The following is a 20,308-nucleotide window of genomic DNA, read 5'->3' as shown; positions in this document are numbered from 1 at the left end:
TCCCTTATTGACTGACATGCTTCTGTCCTTGCTTATATAATACTGACACTATTATGGCCTCCAAACCACCTCTACTACACTTTATACGCACTCTATAAATCATTCGATGCAGACAGATGGTCGTTCTGAAAATAGTAGGCATCCCTGCTGTATGCCCCAAGAGGTGTATTCTGGATAATGGTGGGCTTACACAACACAATTCTGACCTGAAACATGCCAAAACATACACTATTACTGATACTCTTCCCATATACAGTGCCAACATCGTGAAAATACCTGTTAAGAAGTAATTTTATACCATATATCCTTGTGTGAGTTCGTCGTCCCCGGAGACACACAGCGTGTCTCTGCAGAGAATCCGGTGGCAGATGGAGCATTGGCAGCAAAGGAAGGGATCCGGTGCCAGGAGCCTGCCGGGTATACACTGGACTGTCACAACCGATTAGTTTCAACGCCCTGGTGCACAGCAGAGGCCTGTGTTAGCACTTTGGAAATTCGTGTCTGGAGTACAAAGACTTTGGTTCCAAAAACTAGGTTAACAGTGTGCAACAAATAAGGCTCTTTGAAGTCAAAAACTGATCACAGAAGGCCCTGAACATGAACAAAAGCATTTTAAACAACAGTTTCAGTAAACTAAAGTCATAAAGTGTTCATATTTGCTGTCTTAAAAACTTGACAGCAGTTGCAGTATGTCTTAAAAAAGTTCCCTGGTGAAATGGAAGTGATCCATTGTACATTTTCAGCATCAACAAAAGTCATTTGTTTTCGAATACGTATAGGAAGGCTTTGGTAAGTGTGAGCAATAGTTGCCATAACTTAACAGAAAAACAGGAGTGCCACCTACAGACACTCAAAGTTCATCATCAACAAACAACCCAAGGAAAAGTTGACAGTGCTGCGTCTTCCCACATATTTCGATTGACATGTAAATATCTGGGAAATGCAGAACACAAACACCACATGCCGCTAAAACATGACACAAGAATATATGTTTTTAACAAAGTATCTTACAGATTCTCACTTTGACTTATGGTTGGGGATAAACCATTTTCATATCATTCTTTTTAAGTTTTTGTGGTTATATTCCTGCTTCCTGTAATTTGGACAGCAAAAAAATACAATCGACAATTCAATTGTTATTATTATTCAATTATTTTCTTTCATGATCAATATCTGTTTGGTCTATAAAATGTCCGAAAAGCAGTCAAAATTGTAACGTTTTTATTGAGTCCAACAGTTCCAAAAGCCCAAAATATTCAGTCTACAATGATATAAAACTGAGGAAAACTGCACATTTTCGCTTAAAAAATTATTAATCAATAATCAAAACAGATGCTGATTACTTTTCAGATAACTGACTGACTGATTATTCAACTAATTGTTGCTGCTCAGTGATATTAACCTCTTAAAATATGAAAACTGAAATTAAACTCTTTGAAAATGTGGTTCTGAGAGTGTCGTCCCCTCATTTAAACAACTCACACTGATGCAGGGAGTTAAGTTATCCGGGTTTTGGAGTTCCCTGGTTGCTGAATGGTAACTGTGGACGTCACCAAACCACAAAGTCCCTGCCAGGGACCGTTGTTGCACGTCACACCCATCTCTCTCCTCTTGCCTCCTGTCTACCACTTTACTATCGACTGTCCAATAAGGGTAAAAATGTAGAAAAAAAAATCTTTAAAAAAGGGACCCTGGTTTTGGTGATTGAAATGTAATATAGAATGTAACACATAAATATAACACCCACAGCTTTTGAGTACAAATATTGCATTTATTAAGTTATATGAATCACAGTAAACTTTACTTTTCAACTACTACAATCACCAGGTTCTTAATGTTTCCCGTGCTGTATATTTCCACTGAAGTACCTTCAGAGTTAAAGGATAAGGCATCACAAATCCTATGAAAAGACCAGTATTGTCTGTGTATCCCAAGCCTCATGTAGCTTGAACTGTCCACTGTAGTTTACTGTGAGTCAACCCCACATACACCATCCAGCTGCTGGACAAACTCACTATAGTACCGAATGTGTGTGTTCATCCGCCACTCAAAATAGTCCCCAAGAAATGCACTGTTTACTCCTGTTCAAGTGACATTTGCTAAAAACTACAGTGTCCAGCTGTTTTAGGAAATTATTGAGCATTTCTTAAAAATGAGACTATATATTTGTGACCCATTTTTAAAGATTAATACCTTCAATGGGAACTTACAGCCTTGGAGCTGAGAGCCACAAAGAGGGACTAACACATTGTTGCTTTTTGGTCTTTTCATGGGATTTGTTGACAGTAAGTATAATACACAATAACAACAGACTTATTCTTTAAAATAAAGCATTTTTACATACTGCAAAAATGTTTGTTCCAACACTTCATTGAAGCTACATCACGCTTCGACTGAGTGAAGTATTCAAATGCAAGAAGCCAACTATTTATGACAGCAAAAGTCTTGCTCATCATTTTATGCACATTCTGCAAAAAAAAAAAAAAAAAATTCAATGTCATGTTGGACATTCTTAGAAAATTACTTTAAAATACACACATTAAAATAATTTTTGAAAATGTATATAAAATGTATAATCAAGTTTTTTGGTCTGAACATTTCTTGGCACCATGACCTGAGTTTGTAATAATAGACCTATATGGTGCAATGAAGTGAAAGAGCATTTGCACTTTCCAGAAACACACACACACACATATATATATTAATATACACAGTATATTTTGACAATTGAAATTAAATTTGTCAGTGCAGATAAAAGTGGTCAAGCCTGAATCAAAACAATACTTGCAAATTATTCTTGTTGTCTGTTTAACCTCCATAACATACCAAACACGTGGAGGTTCCAGGATAAAGAAAATGCTACGAGTATTGATTAGTTTACTTAATTGATATTATATATTATAATATTCCCTGAGTGTCTATTACTCCTTATATGTGCATTTGGCATTAATAGGCTCAAACTACCATAAAACGTATTTTGTGAATAAGCTCTATTACATTCTCTGGGTTCTTGTTTTCAGGCGATTTCTGGCACCTGATAGTGTGCTGGCACCATGACTGTGGATATTTGTCGACCACAGTTGGTGAAAAAGCAAAACCATATGACCAGACTTGGCTCATGTTTATATTGCTGACAGGGCAAAAATGAGTTGTGAGCTTTTAATTTTAATTTTAGAATAAAATAAGCTAAATAAATAGAGATTGTAAAAAAAAATTTTTTAAAAATCCAAAAGCACAATTTCAAAAGCTCGGACTACAGTAAAACAATATCTGAATCCTGCCCAGATTTGAAAAGCAAAAACATTTTTTTTAAAAAAAGGTGTAAAATATAGCTGTTTGCCTCCACACATGGAGACTATCTTACCAAACATGACCTTCCTGTTATGCAAGAAAGCATCAACCAAACTTAGAGAACTGTAGAAGAAGATTGGAGAACCTGTAATCGGAAAGCTTCACATCAACTCAGCCGGGTCCTCCTGTCTTGTTCTTCCAGCTTCCTAAATGTTGAGGCGGAAGATCAACTCTAGATGGTGCCGTTGGGTGCCGTTTCCTCTCTAGGGAGTCTGCGACATACTCATTGATGTGCATGGTGTTGTTATTGCCATGCTGAAATCCAGTTACATTGCTGAGTTGGATGCAGATTCCACGAGTGGGGGGAGAATGGCAAGGGAAAGTGTCGGGGCTGGAAAACTGACGCTGTGGGTAGAAAACATAAAGACAGAAAAATTACAGGAGTACAATATGTGTAATAACTGCACTCCCTTAAAGTTGGCAGATGCAAAAGAAGTCCTTATCCTTACTTTCAGTCCCTTGTTTCACTTCCTGTTATGTAAGTCAACATCTCTGCATAAATTCCTGGTAAATGCCATCTTCTTTCAAAATGAAAGCCCTAAATTGTAACACAGGCTTTCTGTTAAAGTTAACTTTCTAAGCCCGAGCCGAGATAACCCTGATGTCATCACCATGACATCATTAGAGATATTTTCTCAGACTTAAAAATCAAGGTGGTCCAGAGCCATAACAAACATTGTATAAACAGTGTGCAGTGTATTGTGCAATATAGAGCCAATATAAGCCGATCATAGACATCACAGTGGTACATATGTCGGTCAACAAATAATGAGAAATTGCAGTTTAGAGATATATCTGCAGTAATTTCAAATTTGTAAATACTTTTTACATAGTTTGTCCACCAGAAAGTATTGTTTATGTTAGTCATGATATGCATATATGTTTAAAAAAAATAAACATCAGCTGTTCTATTGTTTACCTCTCCAATGTTAAGATCATTATCAGACTCACAAATCCATCATCTGTTGGGCTCAGACCAACCAGTATAAGACCAAAAAGTCTAATACTGTATATAGTAAAATTACTGCCATATATTTCCCAAATATTTACAATATACAGTAGTGTGTATCTTAAAGGATTTGTCTGGGGATTTGGGAGGGGGTTAGACTTTGTACTGAAGTTCTTCGAGAAATTTACAATGTACAAAGCACCGTCAACGTTCCACTAGCATCTGCCTTACACAGAACTACTCTCCGGAAACTGGTGTTTAGAGCTTTTTCCAAGTAAACCAGCATGCCCATACTCTTTGTGGTGAAGGAACATGTCACCCAGTGCAACACTGTGGCCCATTGACATGTTTTTAATAGTTTGTGGACCACAGTGGAGGTCTATGGCACAGAGGAATAAGATATACCAGGCTGTGGATATGTTTGGCTCTGCACATAAGTTTTGTTGACAATGAGAAAAATATAGAAAATCACCAGCTGTAACCTTTAATATAGAAAAAACAGGTGATGGACAGTTACATTTTATAATATTTTCCTCTGTTTAATACAGTCTTCTGTATATTACATTATAGTATATATTTCAGTGTATGCAATTATTAATGTATGGCTAAATGTATCTTTCAGATACAAAATGCAGTCTGATAATTGCATTTCAGTAAATGCATTCAATCTGAGTATGAATAAGAGTCAGATGTCATCAAAAAATTGGAAGTGCATCCCATATTTATTTTTAAGAAATGAGATGTAAGTAGTGCCATCATGGGGTGTTGAGGTGTCGTCTGAAAAGGTGGGTTTTCAGCCTATAGCAGAAGATGGGCAGTGACTCTGCTGTGTTGACTTCAGTGGAGAGTTTTTTAGTGTTCAAGATGCTCAAGTTACCTGTTGTACTTCAATTAATCCTTTTAAGGTGTTTTTTTTATTTTTCAAACAACAGATATGTCATTGTTTAACACAACTTTCATGAAAAACCCACCTGGTACTGTGGAAACAGGTTTGCTCTAAAAGCCGACTGAGAGATTTTTGCTGTTCTGCCTTGAGGTGACCTCCCAGTCGCAGGAGTCACAGGAGTCACAGGGGTCGTAGGGGTCGCAGGAGTCACAGGGGTCAGATCAGACGGAGGAGACGGTGTTAACGAACGAATGGGATGAACAGAGGAAGGCTTCACTTTAAAGCCTGATGACATGTGGCCCGGGTAAACGTGACACACTCTTGGAGGTCGAGATGAAGGCAGATCTGAAAGGGCAAACATGTATCCGAAAACATCAGGCCGTGATGGGTGTTTTGCTAGTCTGAATCGTGACCTAAAAACTCAAAACACTCCCTCCTACTTTAGTGGTTGCTATATAGCTCCAACACCAACTTCCTCTTTACCTTTGACTTGTGGTTCACCGTTGAGATTTGCAGTCCAACCATTGGCCATTTCCTGCAACAAAAGGAAGTCAATGTTCTGTCTATAGGTTGTTTATGACATACTGGTGGACTAGGTTATATGGCAACTCTCACCGGAGTGGGTTTGTTAGTTTAACGTCTAAATTAAAGATGAAGGGGAATAAAATCTATCATTCTTTTGTGTTGCACATATGTTAATGTAAATTTTGTCCACTTGTAGCCTTGAACACTCACTTTAAAGTTAAAAAGAAACACTGAGATAAACTTACTAGTTACTGGCTCATGTTATTATATATTTTTTAAAATGAGATAGAGGGGCATTTCAAGACGTTTAAAATATATAGCAAAGTATTTTTGAGGTTCCTTTGCAGGTTCTCATTTGTCCATGTCAGGGGGAAATGGTAACTGGAGGTGTGTAGTGTTGAAAATGTTCCACCATGTATCCCAGAGGTTTCATAATTCAGCATTTACAGAAACCTCTATAATCTACTACAACTCCTGAGAATAACCAGTCATCAATGGGCCTTAGTACACATAACTGGCCTAAAGAGATGACTAAAACTGACTCATATCTGCAGTGAAAAGTTGCACTTAAACTCATTACAAAGCCAAGAGCTGATGGGCAGCATATATGAACATTTGTGAGGGAGGAAGTAACTGGTCAGTAGTCTGAAACAATCTAGTCTACCATTTTCACAACACAAAACTCTGTTAAAATGGTCTCTTTACTGTATGGATATTAACTGAATCATATGTCTGATAAAAAAAAAGTTGAAGCTAGAGGAGAACAACATGTCAAACATCTTTTGCTGACTGTCTCTACCACCAACTCAACATGCTGAATCTTCAAAAAAACGATAAGGGCCAGCTAGAGGCAACATGTCAGACACATTGCAGGAACTACAGCCAGCGGTTGACCACAAATACTCAAATGACGTCTTAAAGACAGCCAACCGTCGGCTCACGGTGTGAGGGCTCTAACAATAATTAAATTCACTCACTATAAAAGGAGGTGTGAGCTGTTGAGAGACTGTCTGAGTTAAAATACTTGGACAGCACTGTGAGTAGCTTGAAAATGATGAGACAGTCCACTCGCTTTCTTTGTTCAGAGATGGTTGTTCCAGTTTGACACAGACATGTCTCTTCATGCCTCTTTAAAACCATCTGTCTTAGGGGAAATACCGACTGATGCAATAAACCATCATCCAACCTATACTCAGTTCACCAAGGCTCTTACATGTGCCATATTCTACACTCCTTCCTGTGAAAATTCCCCTGGTACAGCAGGAAGTGATGCGTGTAATATTTCCCCACAGCAGCAAAAGACATGTGCAGTGCACAGACACCACAGCATTGACCAATTTGTGCCAAAAAAAGAAACATCACTCACAGAAGACATAGTGAGTCAATTCATGTTCTTCTAGGGTTAAAAGAATAACTATTTCATCAAATCTAGACTGGGAGTGATCCTTCTCCTAAAGCTAATTTAAACATATCTTGAGTGTTAAAGACAAGTGGACATCTCTCTCAGAGTCTCATCAGGTTGCAGCGACAGCCTGAATTGTTTTAATCTCACCTGAATCGGTGGGCGTCCTGTTGGCACGTTATCACAGACATTGGCAGCTTGAACTCCGGCGTACTCTGCAAAAATAATGCCAAATAAAACCATGTCAAATGTGAAAATTGGTGCTCTAAAATGACATTTTTGGGGGTTTTTTGCAACATCAATTTTTAATCTAAACTAGCTCAACCAAACTAAATCAATCAAACCACTTCTTGACATTGGAAATAGTATTTTGACAAAATAATCTTAAATAAATATCTTGCTTATCAAGTTGAAAGGGTAAATGCTAGATTAGATCAGCCAGAAGAATGAACTCTTGCGAGTGCGGTTAGGGTCGGGGTTAGGGTTAGGGTTAGGGTTACGCACACAATGAAGAAACGCAACACATACAAATCTTGCAAGAGTTTCGGAAATTGTCCCTCAGGCTGATCCAGTCTAGCACTAACAAATTGAAAGCTGCAGTAAAGCTAGTAAGCTAAAGCTAGTAGTTTTTTTTTATATACTTTCTACGTATTTTATTAAATATTACAGACTCACACCACACAACTCCAAAAAATTCGACATTTTGGGAAATCAATTGCCCTTGATACCACTTTCATGTTTGCACAATAAATATGAAGCTGGTTAGCTTAGCTTAGCATAATGAGTGGAAACAGCTAGCCTGGCTCTTGTACAAATTAAACAAACAAAACATGTTAATTGGTGACCCTTTTTTGTTAACTTTGGACAGAGTCGGGTTAGCTTTTTTCAATATTTATGCAAAGCTAAGCTAACTGCTGGCTGTAAGTCATAAAATGTCCCCAAAAAATATTTTTAAACATTTTTTTAAATTACCATAAAGACATGAGATTGGAATTGATTTAATCATCTCCCCGCAATAAAGTGAATCAGCACATGCCCCAAAATGTCTTCTGACATACTCAAAAATCTTCAAAAGTGAAGAAATAAAAAATATTAAATTTAAAAACGGACCTGAAGTCTGAGTGATATGAACTCTTTGAACCTGTTCTGTTATTCTGTCTTCTTCCTTTTGGTCCTGGAAAGAGGAAGAGGAAGAGAAAGAGCAAATCAGGCAGTGACGTCAGTCTAAATGGAAAAAAAAACTATTATTTGCTGCGTCATGTTAAAATTTTACAGCATCTAAGCATGACTGGAGTGTTTGTGGAGATTTATTAGAAGTAATAAAGAATTATCACTGACCAGTTTTTTCAGCACTTGATGGACTGCATCAATAATTGCATGTTTGTGCATCTTGTACAGTTCTTCTGTCACAGTTGTACACTCTGCGAACAACATTAAGAGAGTAAAGATGTAACGTTAGGGCCAGGCACCGCAAACTACTAAAAGTGTAGTAATTTTCTGTGTCAGTTCAGAGTTTTAGCGAGTCTGGTTTCAGAATCAAAGGATCACAAAGTTAATACAGTTCATCTTGAGGGTGACATGAATTACCACTTAAGTACCACTTATCCAATAGTTTCTGCATTTTTAACCACTCCTCCAGTTCCCATATAATGAGGGAGTTTTCTTACCACGAGAAGTGGGCCTTTCAGCGGGTTTTTGACTCCAGCTTCTCTGCATGAGCTCTATCAGTCCTGCCAGACCTGCCAGCCCTGCGGCCGGACCCCTGATGTCATCCATCGAGGGTCTGTCTCCCTGTGGGATGCGAAACCGCACGATGCTGGACATTGCATCTACATGAGGGGAAGGATTAAAAAGGATGTCAGAGTGGCTATGAGTTTAGGGAGACTGTCTATGTCCTGTTGAAAATGAACACAAAAATACCTGAACACAAGCATCTGGACTGATGCTTACTTAGCTTAAAGCTGCACTAACCAATATTTTTATATAAACAAGAATTAACTGGCTATGTGAAAGGGGTTGGTCATGTAATGACAAACCCACAGACAATTTTCACCTGACCCTGCAGTTCCTCTCAGTTCTACAGAGCTTTTTAGCATCTTTAAGCTCATTGTTTTGGTTTTATGGTCCACAACTTTATTGTTTAAACAAATTTCAAGCACTGATAAATCCACTGTACACCACCTACCATCTAAAAAAGAGCCATCAGGTGGTCAGAAACATATTTAAGATGAATGTTAATGTTGCTTTGTTGATTTCTGGAGGCATAAATAAACAACTGTTTGCCAACTTATTTGCCATATCAACTTTATAATGTGATAAAATATCAATGTGTTTAAAATGTGTTGCACTGCCAGCCAAAGTGACCAAATAATCAAATTGCCACTGCCCCCCCGCCCCCCACCTGAAATTAAATGGGTTGAGAGCAATATGTGCACCAAAAAATCTGAAAGATGCTGTAATAAAATAAAAGTCCTACCCAGGGTGGCTTGAAGTTCAGAGGACTGAATTTATTTGGGTTATTCCCAATCCAGCTGAGTTGAGAAATTAACTTGTTTTTGTTTAACATGTGCGAAAAAAGTACACTCACATCTACACAGTCCAGAACCAACAAAACAAAGGTTGCCATTCTTACGCCATCATCATGCAAAAATAACTTTAAATCAAAGAAGAAAATCAAAGAGAAAGGTAGCAGATGTTTTGAGCCACTAAAGAATGAGAGAGGGCCTAAGAAAGGCAATGTGAGATATAAGGAGAAAGAGGACAAAAAGACATAACCGTCACTTACTTGGATATGGCTGTTTCCCTGTGACAAGGGACCACAGGAGTATACCATAGCTACAAGAGAGAGTAACATGCCAAGATCAGTAATTTATCGTGGCAGCAACACCCAGGTTGATTGTAATCTCTATAAATTGGCTCATATGCAGAGTTTAGAACAACAAACAATCTAATCAGTGCCAGAATAATATATGGTTGTTGAGCATTTGGGTGTGGTTCGTCCGACGAGGAAGTCACCTGAGTTCCTGCAAACTATCTTCCCTCACCTGTTCAACGACTATGCAGCTGTTATTTTAACTTCCTGCCAAGACTAAACCCGTGTTTAGCAATAACAAGCCCGCATATGTATAGTATGCTTTAAATAATAGGCCTGCAGCTAAGTCAGACAGCACTTTGTCATCCTATTGGTCAACATCAAGGAACACGTCATAGGAGTTGTTAAACTAGGCAGGAAAATACAAATAATTCTGACATGCTAGACATTTCATCAGGGTGTTGTGGGGCATCTCAGACACACCACATCACTGTTCTTCCATTATGTAACACTACAAGGGGTAAAGACGCCCATTCGTCGTTCCTGACATTCATATTTGGGGCCGACACTGGAAAAATCAGATGATGAACTGCACTAAAATTACCATATTTTAATTGTTACTATAATTTACTTATATTTCCCCTTTAATAACAGTAAAAAATACATCAGTATGGTTCTGCAAAGGATACAAAACTGAAATGAATTGTCATTGTTATTTATTATATGATAAATGATACACTAAAGTGTTGGATCAGTGCTCTTGTACCTGTAGATATCAGAGGCTCGTGTAGGGCTGTACGATATGCCAAACGCCTCCGGTGGCATGTAGCTGATTGTTCCCCCTTCCTCTTCGATGTTCTTCTTGGACATCCGCTTGACGCTGTGGTAAAATCTGGCAAGGCCAAAATCTGTAAGCTGCAGAGAAAGGAGGGGGATGGAGGAAAGAAGAAGTTAGGGGAGGAGAGAATTGTATTTTACAAAGACCTAATGGTGGTAACATTAATAAAGTTTTGTGTCTTACAATCATGGGGATATCTGTTTGTACCCTCAATGTGGGTGTAGGCACTACAAAGGTAATGACTGTCTATTTACTGTAAGTTTAGGAGGAGAGCTGGAACTCATAATAAGCACTCTACAAGCGACTAACTTAGACTTAGTCTAACTACAAGCGAATTAGACTCTCCAGTCCACTCGAGTTGCTTTTGGGAAATAAAAGAGAAGAAATGTTCACACCAAAAACGTTGAACTGAAACTGAAGCACGCAGCCAAATTCAGAGGAAATGCTTTCATTCAGATTTGTAAAATATGTACAGACAATGTAAACTTATTTAGGCTAATGTTAAAGCAATTATTCAATTAATGGATTAGTTGATATGTTTCCAGCTTTGCAAATGTGAGGATTTGCTGCTTTTCTTTATCTCATGTGATAGTACACTGAATATCTTTGGGTTTTGGACTGTTGGTCAGACAAAGATAAGAGATTTGTACAGACCAAAAATAAATCTAATTGAGAAAATAATTGGCAGATTAATCAATGATGAAAATGATCATTGGTTGCAGCTAGTTAGGATAAGCATAACCATGACCAAAATCCTGTCATAATTTACAGTAAATCTCTTAAACCACACTGACCCACATGATCCCAAAGATTACAAAAACATCAAATATGTATTTTATTTTAGGATTATTCATCCTTGTGTTAAGGTGTGCAGGTGGAACAAATGCATAGTGGAAATGTGCAACACTAAGGGCATTACAACGTTTGTTTTGTTATTTCTATGTTTTTTATTTTGGCAAAAAGTGTGTAAAATTATGCCTGAGATGATGATTCAATTTAGTGGAATGGTGCAGCCACCAAAAATAGTTTCAAATATATACTGTACATAATACTTTCAGACAAATGCCCTTAAAGTTGGCAATGTTTTTGCCAACTTTAAGGGGAAATAAAAGGGGAAAAAATGTATGTTAAACGATTAACTAAAATAATTTTAGTGAACTTGAGTCCAATTGACAAATATTATAATTAGGATCATAACTTTCCATCAAAGATGATATGAAAGTCTGTACTTTAAAAACGTGACACTCCGCATTTTCTTTTTTGTCGGATGTGAGAATACAAACTATAGGAGGAAACCATGACTGCAGACTAGACTAAGACTAAAAGGGAAGTTGGTCTACCATGCAGAGTGCAAACTGATGTATAGATGCAGCAGAATGAGGTCAGGCCTTCCCTTAAAGCCTAGGACTCACCTTGGCATTGAGATAGGTGTCCAGCAGCACGTTGCTGGGCTTCAGGTCCAGGTGGAGCAGCGCAGGGGAGAGACTGTGGAGGAAGTTTATACCCAGAGCCACCTGATGAGCCAGTCTGAAGACCAGCGGCCAGGGCGGAGCTCCACGTAAGGTGTCCTGTAATGAATGTTTCCATAGTTACAGATTTACAAATAGTGGCAAATGAGCCGTAGTGAGACAAACACACTCTTTCTACTGCTGAAAACTCCTTATTTAACTTTTATTGGCTCTTTATGCAGCCCCTCAGTTGAGCCTCTGTCTGAAACAGGATCATTTAGCTCCTTCCTGATGAGCCTACTGTGTTCTGATTGATTAGCCCCTCAGCAGATGTCTGGTGGCTCCAGAGGCTACATAAAAAACAGTAATAGTTGGATTGAACTTCTTCCTCTTTTCTTTTTTTTTCGTTCATTACTCAAAATGGAAACTTTTCAAATACATCCGTAAATGTCATATCTAAAATATGCAAATGAACAATGTAAACAACCCATGGAATAAATTTAGCAACAAGTGATATCAACGGACATCTGTTTGTGGGCATATGAAAACAATCTGATGTCATCACTAGGAGGAAGCAGAGGTAACTTTGCAAATGAAGCGTTCAGAGAGGTTGAAGGGCAGTTGGCTTTCGACTTGCATGGGAGCATTTTTACATAAGTTCACCTCAAGTTTTGGAACTTTGACCATGTTTAACATGGACATCTGACATCATAACGGTATATAAACAGAAAATCACAAAAAGTATGTTATGCCCCCTTTAACATGCTGATGTTTAGCAGGTACAACATCCTAGTTTAGCATGTTAGCATTTGCTTATTAGCAGTAAACTAAATGTCATTAGTTTGGTAGGAATTTGTTCAAAAACCAAAGTATTGGATAAATTACATATTTGACCTGATGGTGGCGCTAGATGAAAAGTTAGAACAATTCATCCTGAGGGGAATATGAATGTCTGTACCAAATTGGATATTGTTGAGACGTTTTAATCAAAACCACAAATGTCAGCCTCATGGTTTAGTATCAGGGTATCACCAAAGTCATTAGGGTGCATCCTCTGAGAACCGGATATGCCTACACAACACTTTGTGCCTATCATTATAGTATATGTTGAGATATTTCAATGGATAAGAGAAAATCAAAGGTATTAAAAATCATCCTCTTGGGACAATGAATGAATTTCATCCATCCAAAAGTTGCAGACATATTCCAGTCTGGACCAAATCAGTGGACCAACTGAAAGGCATTGCCAAAATGAAGAAAACCAGATAACTTAAAAAGAGTAAATGAAGTAGGTAGATAGGTGAGTAGGTTGTTAGATTGGTATGTAGGTTACCTGTAGGAAGGCCAGTGTTCCTCTCTCCATGAACTCCATGACCAGACCGAGGTGTGTTGATGGTCCAGAGGCGGGCAGTCGACCCTTGAAGACCCCGAGGACCTGAATAACATACGGGCTGCTTCCTTGACGCATCATGTCGACTTCTCGCAGCAAAGATGAACTGGTTCTGTGTGTGGGTTTTTTTTTTTTTTTACACTGTGAGTTATTTACAATTTCTTTTTATTTACATCAAACGCGAACTCTTTGAAACTACTCACCCGTCATCGTAATGAAGCAGTTTAACGGCAACATCGCAGCACCACTGACTATGTCTGGCTTTGTAGATTTGTCCAAACCCTCCGGAGCCAATAACCTCCCAGCCTTCCAAGGTGGAGTCAGCAATCAAAGCGGGAGCTACACAGCTGGACAATGCCATATTCACTACAAGAGAAAATTATATGATTGCAGGTTGACTGTTCCATCAAGGAGTTTTCCTTGATGGAGCAGTTCATAAAAAAGGGCATAAAGATTAGCAGATAGGTATGAGAAATGCTGTATAGTATTTATGCTTAAAGGTGGTTTTTGAGAGAGTTTTTCCGAATCAAAGGTCTAAGGATAGCAGATGTTGTATTGCTATAGAGATTGTAAAGCCCCTTGAGGCAAATTTGTGATTTCTCTTATTGGGCTATACAAATAAAAATTGATTTGACTATGCTGTAAAGCATTGTTGAAAGTACCAAATTCAAGATTTCAAAGTTTCAAGGTTTTATTGTCATTCCAACACATTGTACATGTAAAGTAATGAAACATTACCTGGGAAGCAGTGCCATAAGATAGAAAAATCAACACATAAAATCACACAATGTATGGGAATCAAATACCAAAAATACCAAATAATAATCATAATGAATACTGTAAATAATAAAAAAGCATAAATAAAAAAGTGCGTAAGTATGAAAGTACCAAGTAATAGCAGCATAAGAATAGAGGAAATAATCTTTTACTCACAATAAAAGTGAAGAAAACGAGGAGCAAAAGAGGAAGACATACCATAACAAAAAATGATAATGATAAGTTTCCGATTTATTCTATTATACTGTCCTAGAGTTTTATTCTTTATGCTCTGCCTTAAAAAAGCAATGGACTGAAATGTGTTTGTTTCCCCAAAACGCAGGACACAGGCAGCACTTCAGCTGTAATAAAAAGCAAAAGAACCACCTATTGTTTTGATCAGGTTGGTGAAGTTTATTTACAGCTAATGGACTGACAAAACTGATGATATGTGATTGCATGACGCCTTAATCGGAGCGTGACTACCTGTAAAACTTGTATGACAGGGGTACACATGAGCACACACACACACACCAGCAAAAGAAAGAGCACTTTTCACAAGTGGTATTGGTTCTTTAAACACATTTGTGTACAAATATCATCCCATTTTTCTTCTTCTGAACCATTAAAATCCTTACTTTAACTCATCTCAACTTCTAGGTGTCCTATTGTATAACAGCTTTCACCTACGTGGTCAAACTGTTTCAGGAAATAAATAAAAATCGAAACCTCAGTTACTGGTTGTTAAGTCTGTCAGGGTGACATTTATTATTCTTCGTGCCTGTTCTGACTCTTAACTCAAAAGGAAAAAAGGACAAAAGTGTCTTCAGAGCTCCAAACTCCATTTTTAAATGAACTACGGTTTCATGTTGCTCTCAGGGGAACAGAGGTTTTACAAGTTACTTCTGAAACCACATTCTTTGTTGTTCAGGCTACCAAGCACGCAATGGAAAGTCCAGGGGGTAGACAAAAAAATGGGAACACCTATACATTGCAATAATTCGACAGTCCTGCCATTATTACCTCTTCTATGAGGCTTTTAATGTTCTTTTCAGTCTCACGACTGTGTTAATACAACTGGATTACATTATACTGTACACTGTAAGGTGGGCGACATGTTATCTTGTCCACCCCTTGAAGACAGCCTCTTCCCATTTTAGTTTTGCTCTTCGAAAAATACTGTCTAAAGCTGCTATAGTTAAACCTATAATACAACAGATTCACATTACCTCAACACAATCCATGAGTCAAATAATAATATAGAACCACAGCAAAGTGTGACCTTCCTGATAAAGTCAAAACCACTGACACTTAAACCACTCATAAGAATATTAAGGTGATTTTTCAAACGGGGAAACCACTCACCCTTTGGGATATACTCTTGTTCCTCATCATTCAACTGTAACGACGAAGTTAGAAGACTGTAAAAACCCTGCTGCTCATTCAGTGACTTTCTACTCGTAGCGGCGTGTCTTGTTCCAACCAAACAAACGGAAGCAGAAGTGAAAGCGTGCTGCCCAGAGCCATCCCATAAACGCCTATTTTACTTCTGCTTCTTCACTGCACTCTAAACAGGCAAGTGTGTGTGATGACAATAGGAATTTCTTTTTTAATTTAACCCATTGTTGACTGATTAACTGGCTTTTATGATGAGGTTGTATTTTCCATTTATGACCGAGCTTTGGTGATTCCTAGATTTTATTACTGTCTAAGTTAGTTGCAACACTTTCAATCATGACCAAGCAATAAAATTAGGTGATAAGTTCTCCAGTTTGGGCCCATGCAAGCTCACATTTGGAAAGGCTCTGAATAAAATTAACCATTTTATCAGTCAGTTTTATTGTTTTTCTGTAATTGAGTCATTTTTTTAAGGTGACTTTTCTTGTTTTTTATATATGTAAGTCTTATGTGGGGGCAGAGAAAAAAAGGGATGAAATACTACAATATGGGCCGACTAAGTGTTATTAAATTATGTCAATATTACACCAAAGAGGGTCTGGGAAATACAGAGGGGTGTATTTCAATTTCGCCAGCAGAGGGCGCTCAAAGCAATTACAGTAAGTGAGAGATTTACAAAAAATCATTGACTCATTGACATTAAGCTGAACCACAAACCAGGCAGCTGCCTGAACGCCCTATATTTAGTGTGTGTATGGTCATTTAATTAACCACAAATATGTTTGATAATAAGAATGATAAAAACAAAATATTGTGGCTCCCTCATTCTTCCCTAATCTTGAGGCCATGTCTTGTGTCAAAATCTCCATTCAGTGTCTTAATCAAGTTCAGTCACAAGTTGTCACAAAATAACTGCTGCAAAAGCAAAATTAGCCATTTTTTAGATGTAAATTGGGGTCTATACCTAATTTTTGACCCAATGACCCCAGAGAGTTCACCCAGCCCCGACTAACACAAGCCATTATTGGCTTATTATTGGTTTATATACATAGCAAAAGTGTCATATTTAGATTTTCAATATGTTAACTTGGGCTTCAGGGAATAATGATCGGCGTTTTTCACAATTTTCTAACTTTTTTGTACTGAACAATCAATTGATTATTAAGGTAAAAAACTGTACTATTATAAAATATAAAATATAAAATACAGTACTATTATAAGTAGGGGAAGAAGTACTTAGATCCTTTACTTAAGTAAAAGTACCAATACAGCAATGTCCATTACAAGTAAAAGTCCTGAATGAAAAATCCCACTTATGTACAAAAGTACATAAGTAATATCAGCTTGATGTAGTTAAAGTATTGCAGTAAAAGTAGTGGTTTGGTCCCTCTGTCTGATATATTATTATATATGACATTGTGTGTAAGCAGCATGTTTTTGGACTTTTTCTCTGATCTTTGATTTTTGTTGAAATATTGGATCATTTGAAGATTAACTGAAATGAAACCATGTGAGAAGTTTAGTGGGAAAAATCACTATTTGGTGGAGCTGTTAACAACTCATAGATATCTGAAATGCGACCCTGACTACACACTGCTTTTTGTAAGCTTTTTGTTTCATCTTCAATAATGTGTTGTATTTTAAAAGCTTATTATATTATCCTTTGTGTCAAATCTTCATCTGAAAAGTAACAAAAGCTGTCAAATAAATGTAGTAAAGTAGAAAGTACAGTAATTCCCTCTGAAATGTTGTGGAGTGTAAGAATAAAGTATCATAAAGTAAATCAAATGGAAACACTTCAGTAAAGTACAAGTACCTCAAAATTGTACTTAAGTACAGTACTTGAGTAAATTGTAGGGGAAAGTCCCTGCATGTTTCAAATGCAGACGGTACAATCCTCAAACGACAGGACCAGCTCTTTCTTCAAACCCCCAGGAATGCTGGCCAAAAGACATCAGTGAGATTTACAACATCCTGCAAACAGTAACGATCGAGATAAAAAAGACTCCTTTTCTCCTACATGGCCACTAAACCAGACCACTGACCCGAACCACCTTTGACCCTTCAAGAAAGACAAACTCACTCCCCAATGTGAGCTGTTAGCAAAACTTGGATAATCATCCCCCACCTCAAAGAGCCAGTCACCCACAGAGACTAGCTGGCACCAACTTTAATTCTACTGTAAACTTTTCAAGTAGTAGTCAAGCAAGTATTTCTACAAAACCTCCACCAACTTGCTTAAACCGTGGTGCTTTCATAATTGGTAACTTCAATAGGCAATTCAGAACAAAGCGGTTATACTGTTTTGACTTTCTGCTTCTAAGATAACAGTCATCTCATCTGTTTATCAGGTCTCTCATACCAACTACACAATAGATAACTCTGCTTCATGCATTCAAATCATTCACTAGCCATAGCCTACTTTCCCTTTCCCTCTTGTCTCTCATTAGTAAAATGTTTTAGTTGTAGTGTTTAGTACTTGTAGCTGTAGTATTTGCAATAAATGTGTATTTAACTAAAAGTGAACTTGTTGGTGTTTTCTTGTGCTTGCATCTCAGTGATGTAACCTTAAAAGACCTATACCCTCGCAAAATCATAATTAGATTAATAACAATCATAATTCTAATCGACCTCTCTTGTGTGGCCAACAAGGAGGACTATTTCCCTATTATTATATATACTCTAATGTGAGTTATGTCACTGGACGAATAATTTCATATTTGAGTCGTGCACAATAATAATTCATAATTGCCCTGTTAAAATCATAAAGCTATTTGAGTGCACAAATTCCTACAAAATGTACTTAGTTACTTTCCACTATTGACTACTATGATGGAATAATACTACCTTGCTCTCAGTTTTGTGTGTGCCATTTGGTAAAACACAAGTTTACAACAAATGAGCTGAAGATAAACTTGGACTGGACACAGAGTTCATCTTTAAGACCAGGACCAGAAGATGGAGGATGGAGGAACCAGACCTAAATGTGAAAGTGTTAATGTCCCCTTCCACTCAAAAATGTGTTTTTCTTCTTGTTTCTACAGATGAATGTTTCAGCTTCGCTGTGCAGAATCATGCATGTGCAGTTTCTTTCACATTCTGCTGAAAGTGGAAAGTTTCTCTGTGCTCATCGAAAATCTGATTACAAGGGGTCAGCCTACGAGCATGATTTGTGACATCACAAATAGTTTGGTAGCCAATCGTGGCCCAGTATGCAACTTACACAAGTGTGATGCGGAAACGTGAAGCCTCCAGTGCACACTGAGAACTTTTCACTTTACAGGGAAGTAGGAGACATCATGTGTCCCACAGTTAAACTTCAGCAAAGGGAGAAGGAGGAGATGGCATTTTAAGGATTTTAACAAGATAATTGAACTTTTTTGTGGAAAAACCATATCAGACACAAATTATTTTTCAGGGTGTTTTATATACATTTTAAAACATGCCTGGAGGGGATCTTTAAGGAAATATTACAGCTCCGACGTGGTAAGATTGCCATCCTGACTTTAATGTAGAAGTGATGAGAGACCAACATGTTAACTTACCATCACATTAATGTAACGATGTGTGAAAGGGAGAAGTGTGAAGTGTTACAAACATAGACTGTTACAAAATAATGGATGTAGCCACCATGACATCATCCATTTGTTTGTGGACTCCTGTTTTGAAGCCTCGTGTTTGCATTTTGACTGTTGCCATCCTGGATTTTCGGAGCCAGAGGTGACTATATTTGGATGAGAGGGTGAAGCTGACCCTAATGCTAACTGCTAGCTGCTAGCTTGGTTAGCACAGTGCATTTACAGTCTGTTTTAACTGTGATAATGCTAATGCTAATTTTTGCTAGTGAAAAACAAACTTAAAACAAAATGTACTTACCAGAAAAAACTGACCATCCGACTCCTTAGAGGGTCTTGACTTGACTTTGACTTTAAATGGGGCCACAATTTACAAAATGAACATTATGACGCATTGAAGAAGCCGATTGATACCATAAATTAATTAGGAAAGTATTTACTGAGGTAATAAATCAAGTGAGGAGTAGGGTCATTTTCTCATAGACTTCCATACAATCGAACTTCTTTTTGCAGCCAGTGGAGTCGCCCCCTGCTGGCCATTAGAAAGAATGCAGGTTTAAGGCACTTCCGCATTGGCTTCACTTTTCAGACTGGGAGCTACCAGCTTGCATGGGGGTTTATGAGAATTGACTTGCTTTTTGAGTTAACCTCAAGTGGCCATTTGAGGAACTGCACTTTTTGTCACTTCAGTGTTGGCTTCATATTTCAACCCCGGAAGTTGCTTGGTTACAAACAGCCCCAGCCTCCCGTCCACAAAGCCTGTCTGCAACCAGCAGTGTAAAAAAAGAAAAAAAAACCCTCCTGACGTCAGTGGAATTCCCCTTATCGCCTGTTTGACTCTAAAAAAAAAGCCATTATAACATTTTTAAAGATACAAAAACATAAAGTATATAACTTTGTCAGGAATTATTGTTAACCACAATAATCATTTATCTTTTTTTAATGTAAAGTAGCTCTGAAAAAAACATTTTTAAAATA

At 37.7% G+C, this 20,308-nt stretch overlaps 1 protein-coding gene across 2 annotated transcripts; it reads right to left on the bottom strand.

Moving 5' to 3' along the window:
- Nucleotides 1-1,560: 1,560 nt before the first annotated feature.
- Nucleotides 1,561-19,932, bottom strand: ripk3 (receptor-interacting serine-threonine kinase 3). 2 transcript variants are annotated; one of them, XM_067579147.1, is made up of 13 exons: nucleotides 19,632-19,932; nucleotides 13,805-13,967; nucleotides 13,545-13,713; nucleotides 12,176-12,331; nucleotides 10,692-10,840; nucleotides 9,899-9,948; nucleotides 8,781-8,942; nucleotides 8,452-8,534; nucleotides 8,224-8,287; nucleotides 7,264-7,328; nucleotides 5,670-5,721; nucleotides 5,272-5,531; nucleotides 1,561-3,696 (listed from the first exon to the last, which is right to left on the bottom strand). In XM_067579147.1, the coding sequence occupies exons 2-13, from the start codon at nucleotides 13,960-13,962 to the stop codon at nucleotides 3,463-3,465; spliced, it is 1,602 nt and encodes a 533-aa protein (XP_067435248.1). In that variant the 5' UTR covers nucleotides 13,963-13,967; nucleotides 19,632-19,932; the 3' UTR covers nucleotides 1,561-3,462. The 2 variants fall into 2 exon arrangements, with proteins under 2 accessions (XP_067435248.1, XP_067435247.1); XM_067579146.1 differs by lacking the exon at nucleotides 19,632-19,932 and adding an exon at nucleotides 15,723-15,969 and having other exon boundaries at nucleotides 1,562-3,696.
- Nucleotides 19,933-20,308: the final 376 nt, after the last annotated feature.

The sequence above is a fragment of the Thunnus thynnus genome, chromosome 22, assembly GCF_963924715.1.
Source record: "Thunnus thynnus chromosome 22, fThuThy2.1, whole genome shotgun sequence".
Lineage (NCBI taxonomy): Eukaryota > Metazoa > Chordata > Actinopteri > Scombriformes > Scombridae > Thunnus > Thunnus thynnus.
This window is presented reverse-complemented; position numbering and strand designations above follow the sequence as displayed.

Excerpts from the sequence above, each read along its gene's own strand:
- ripk3 (XM_067579147.1), bottom strand. The coding sequence starts at position 13,962 with ATGGCATTGTCCAGCTGTGTAGCTCCCGCTTTGATTGCTGACTCCACC. Across the intron at positions 8,943-9,898 it reads AGGGAAACAGCCATATCCAA|ATGCAATGTCCAGCATCGTG; the intron begins GTAAGTGACGGT and ends CCCCTCATGTAG. Across the intron at positions 7,329-8,223 it reads TCATATCACTCAGACTTCAG|AGTACGCCGGAGTTCAAGCT; the intron begins GTCCGTTTTTAA and ends TTATTTTTGCAG.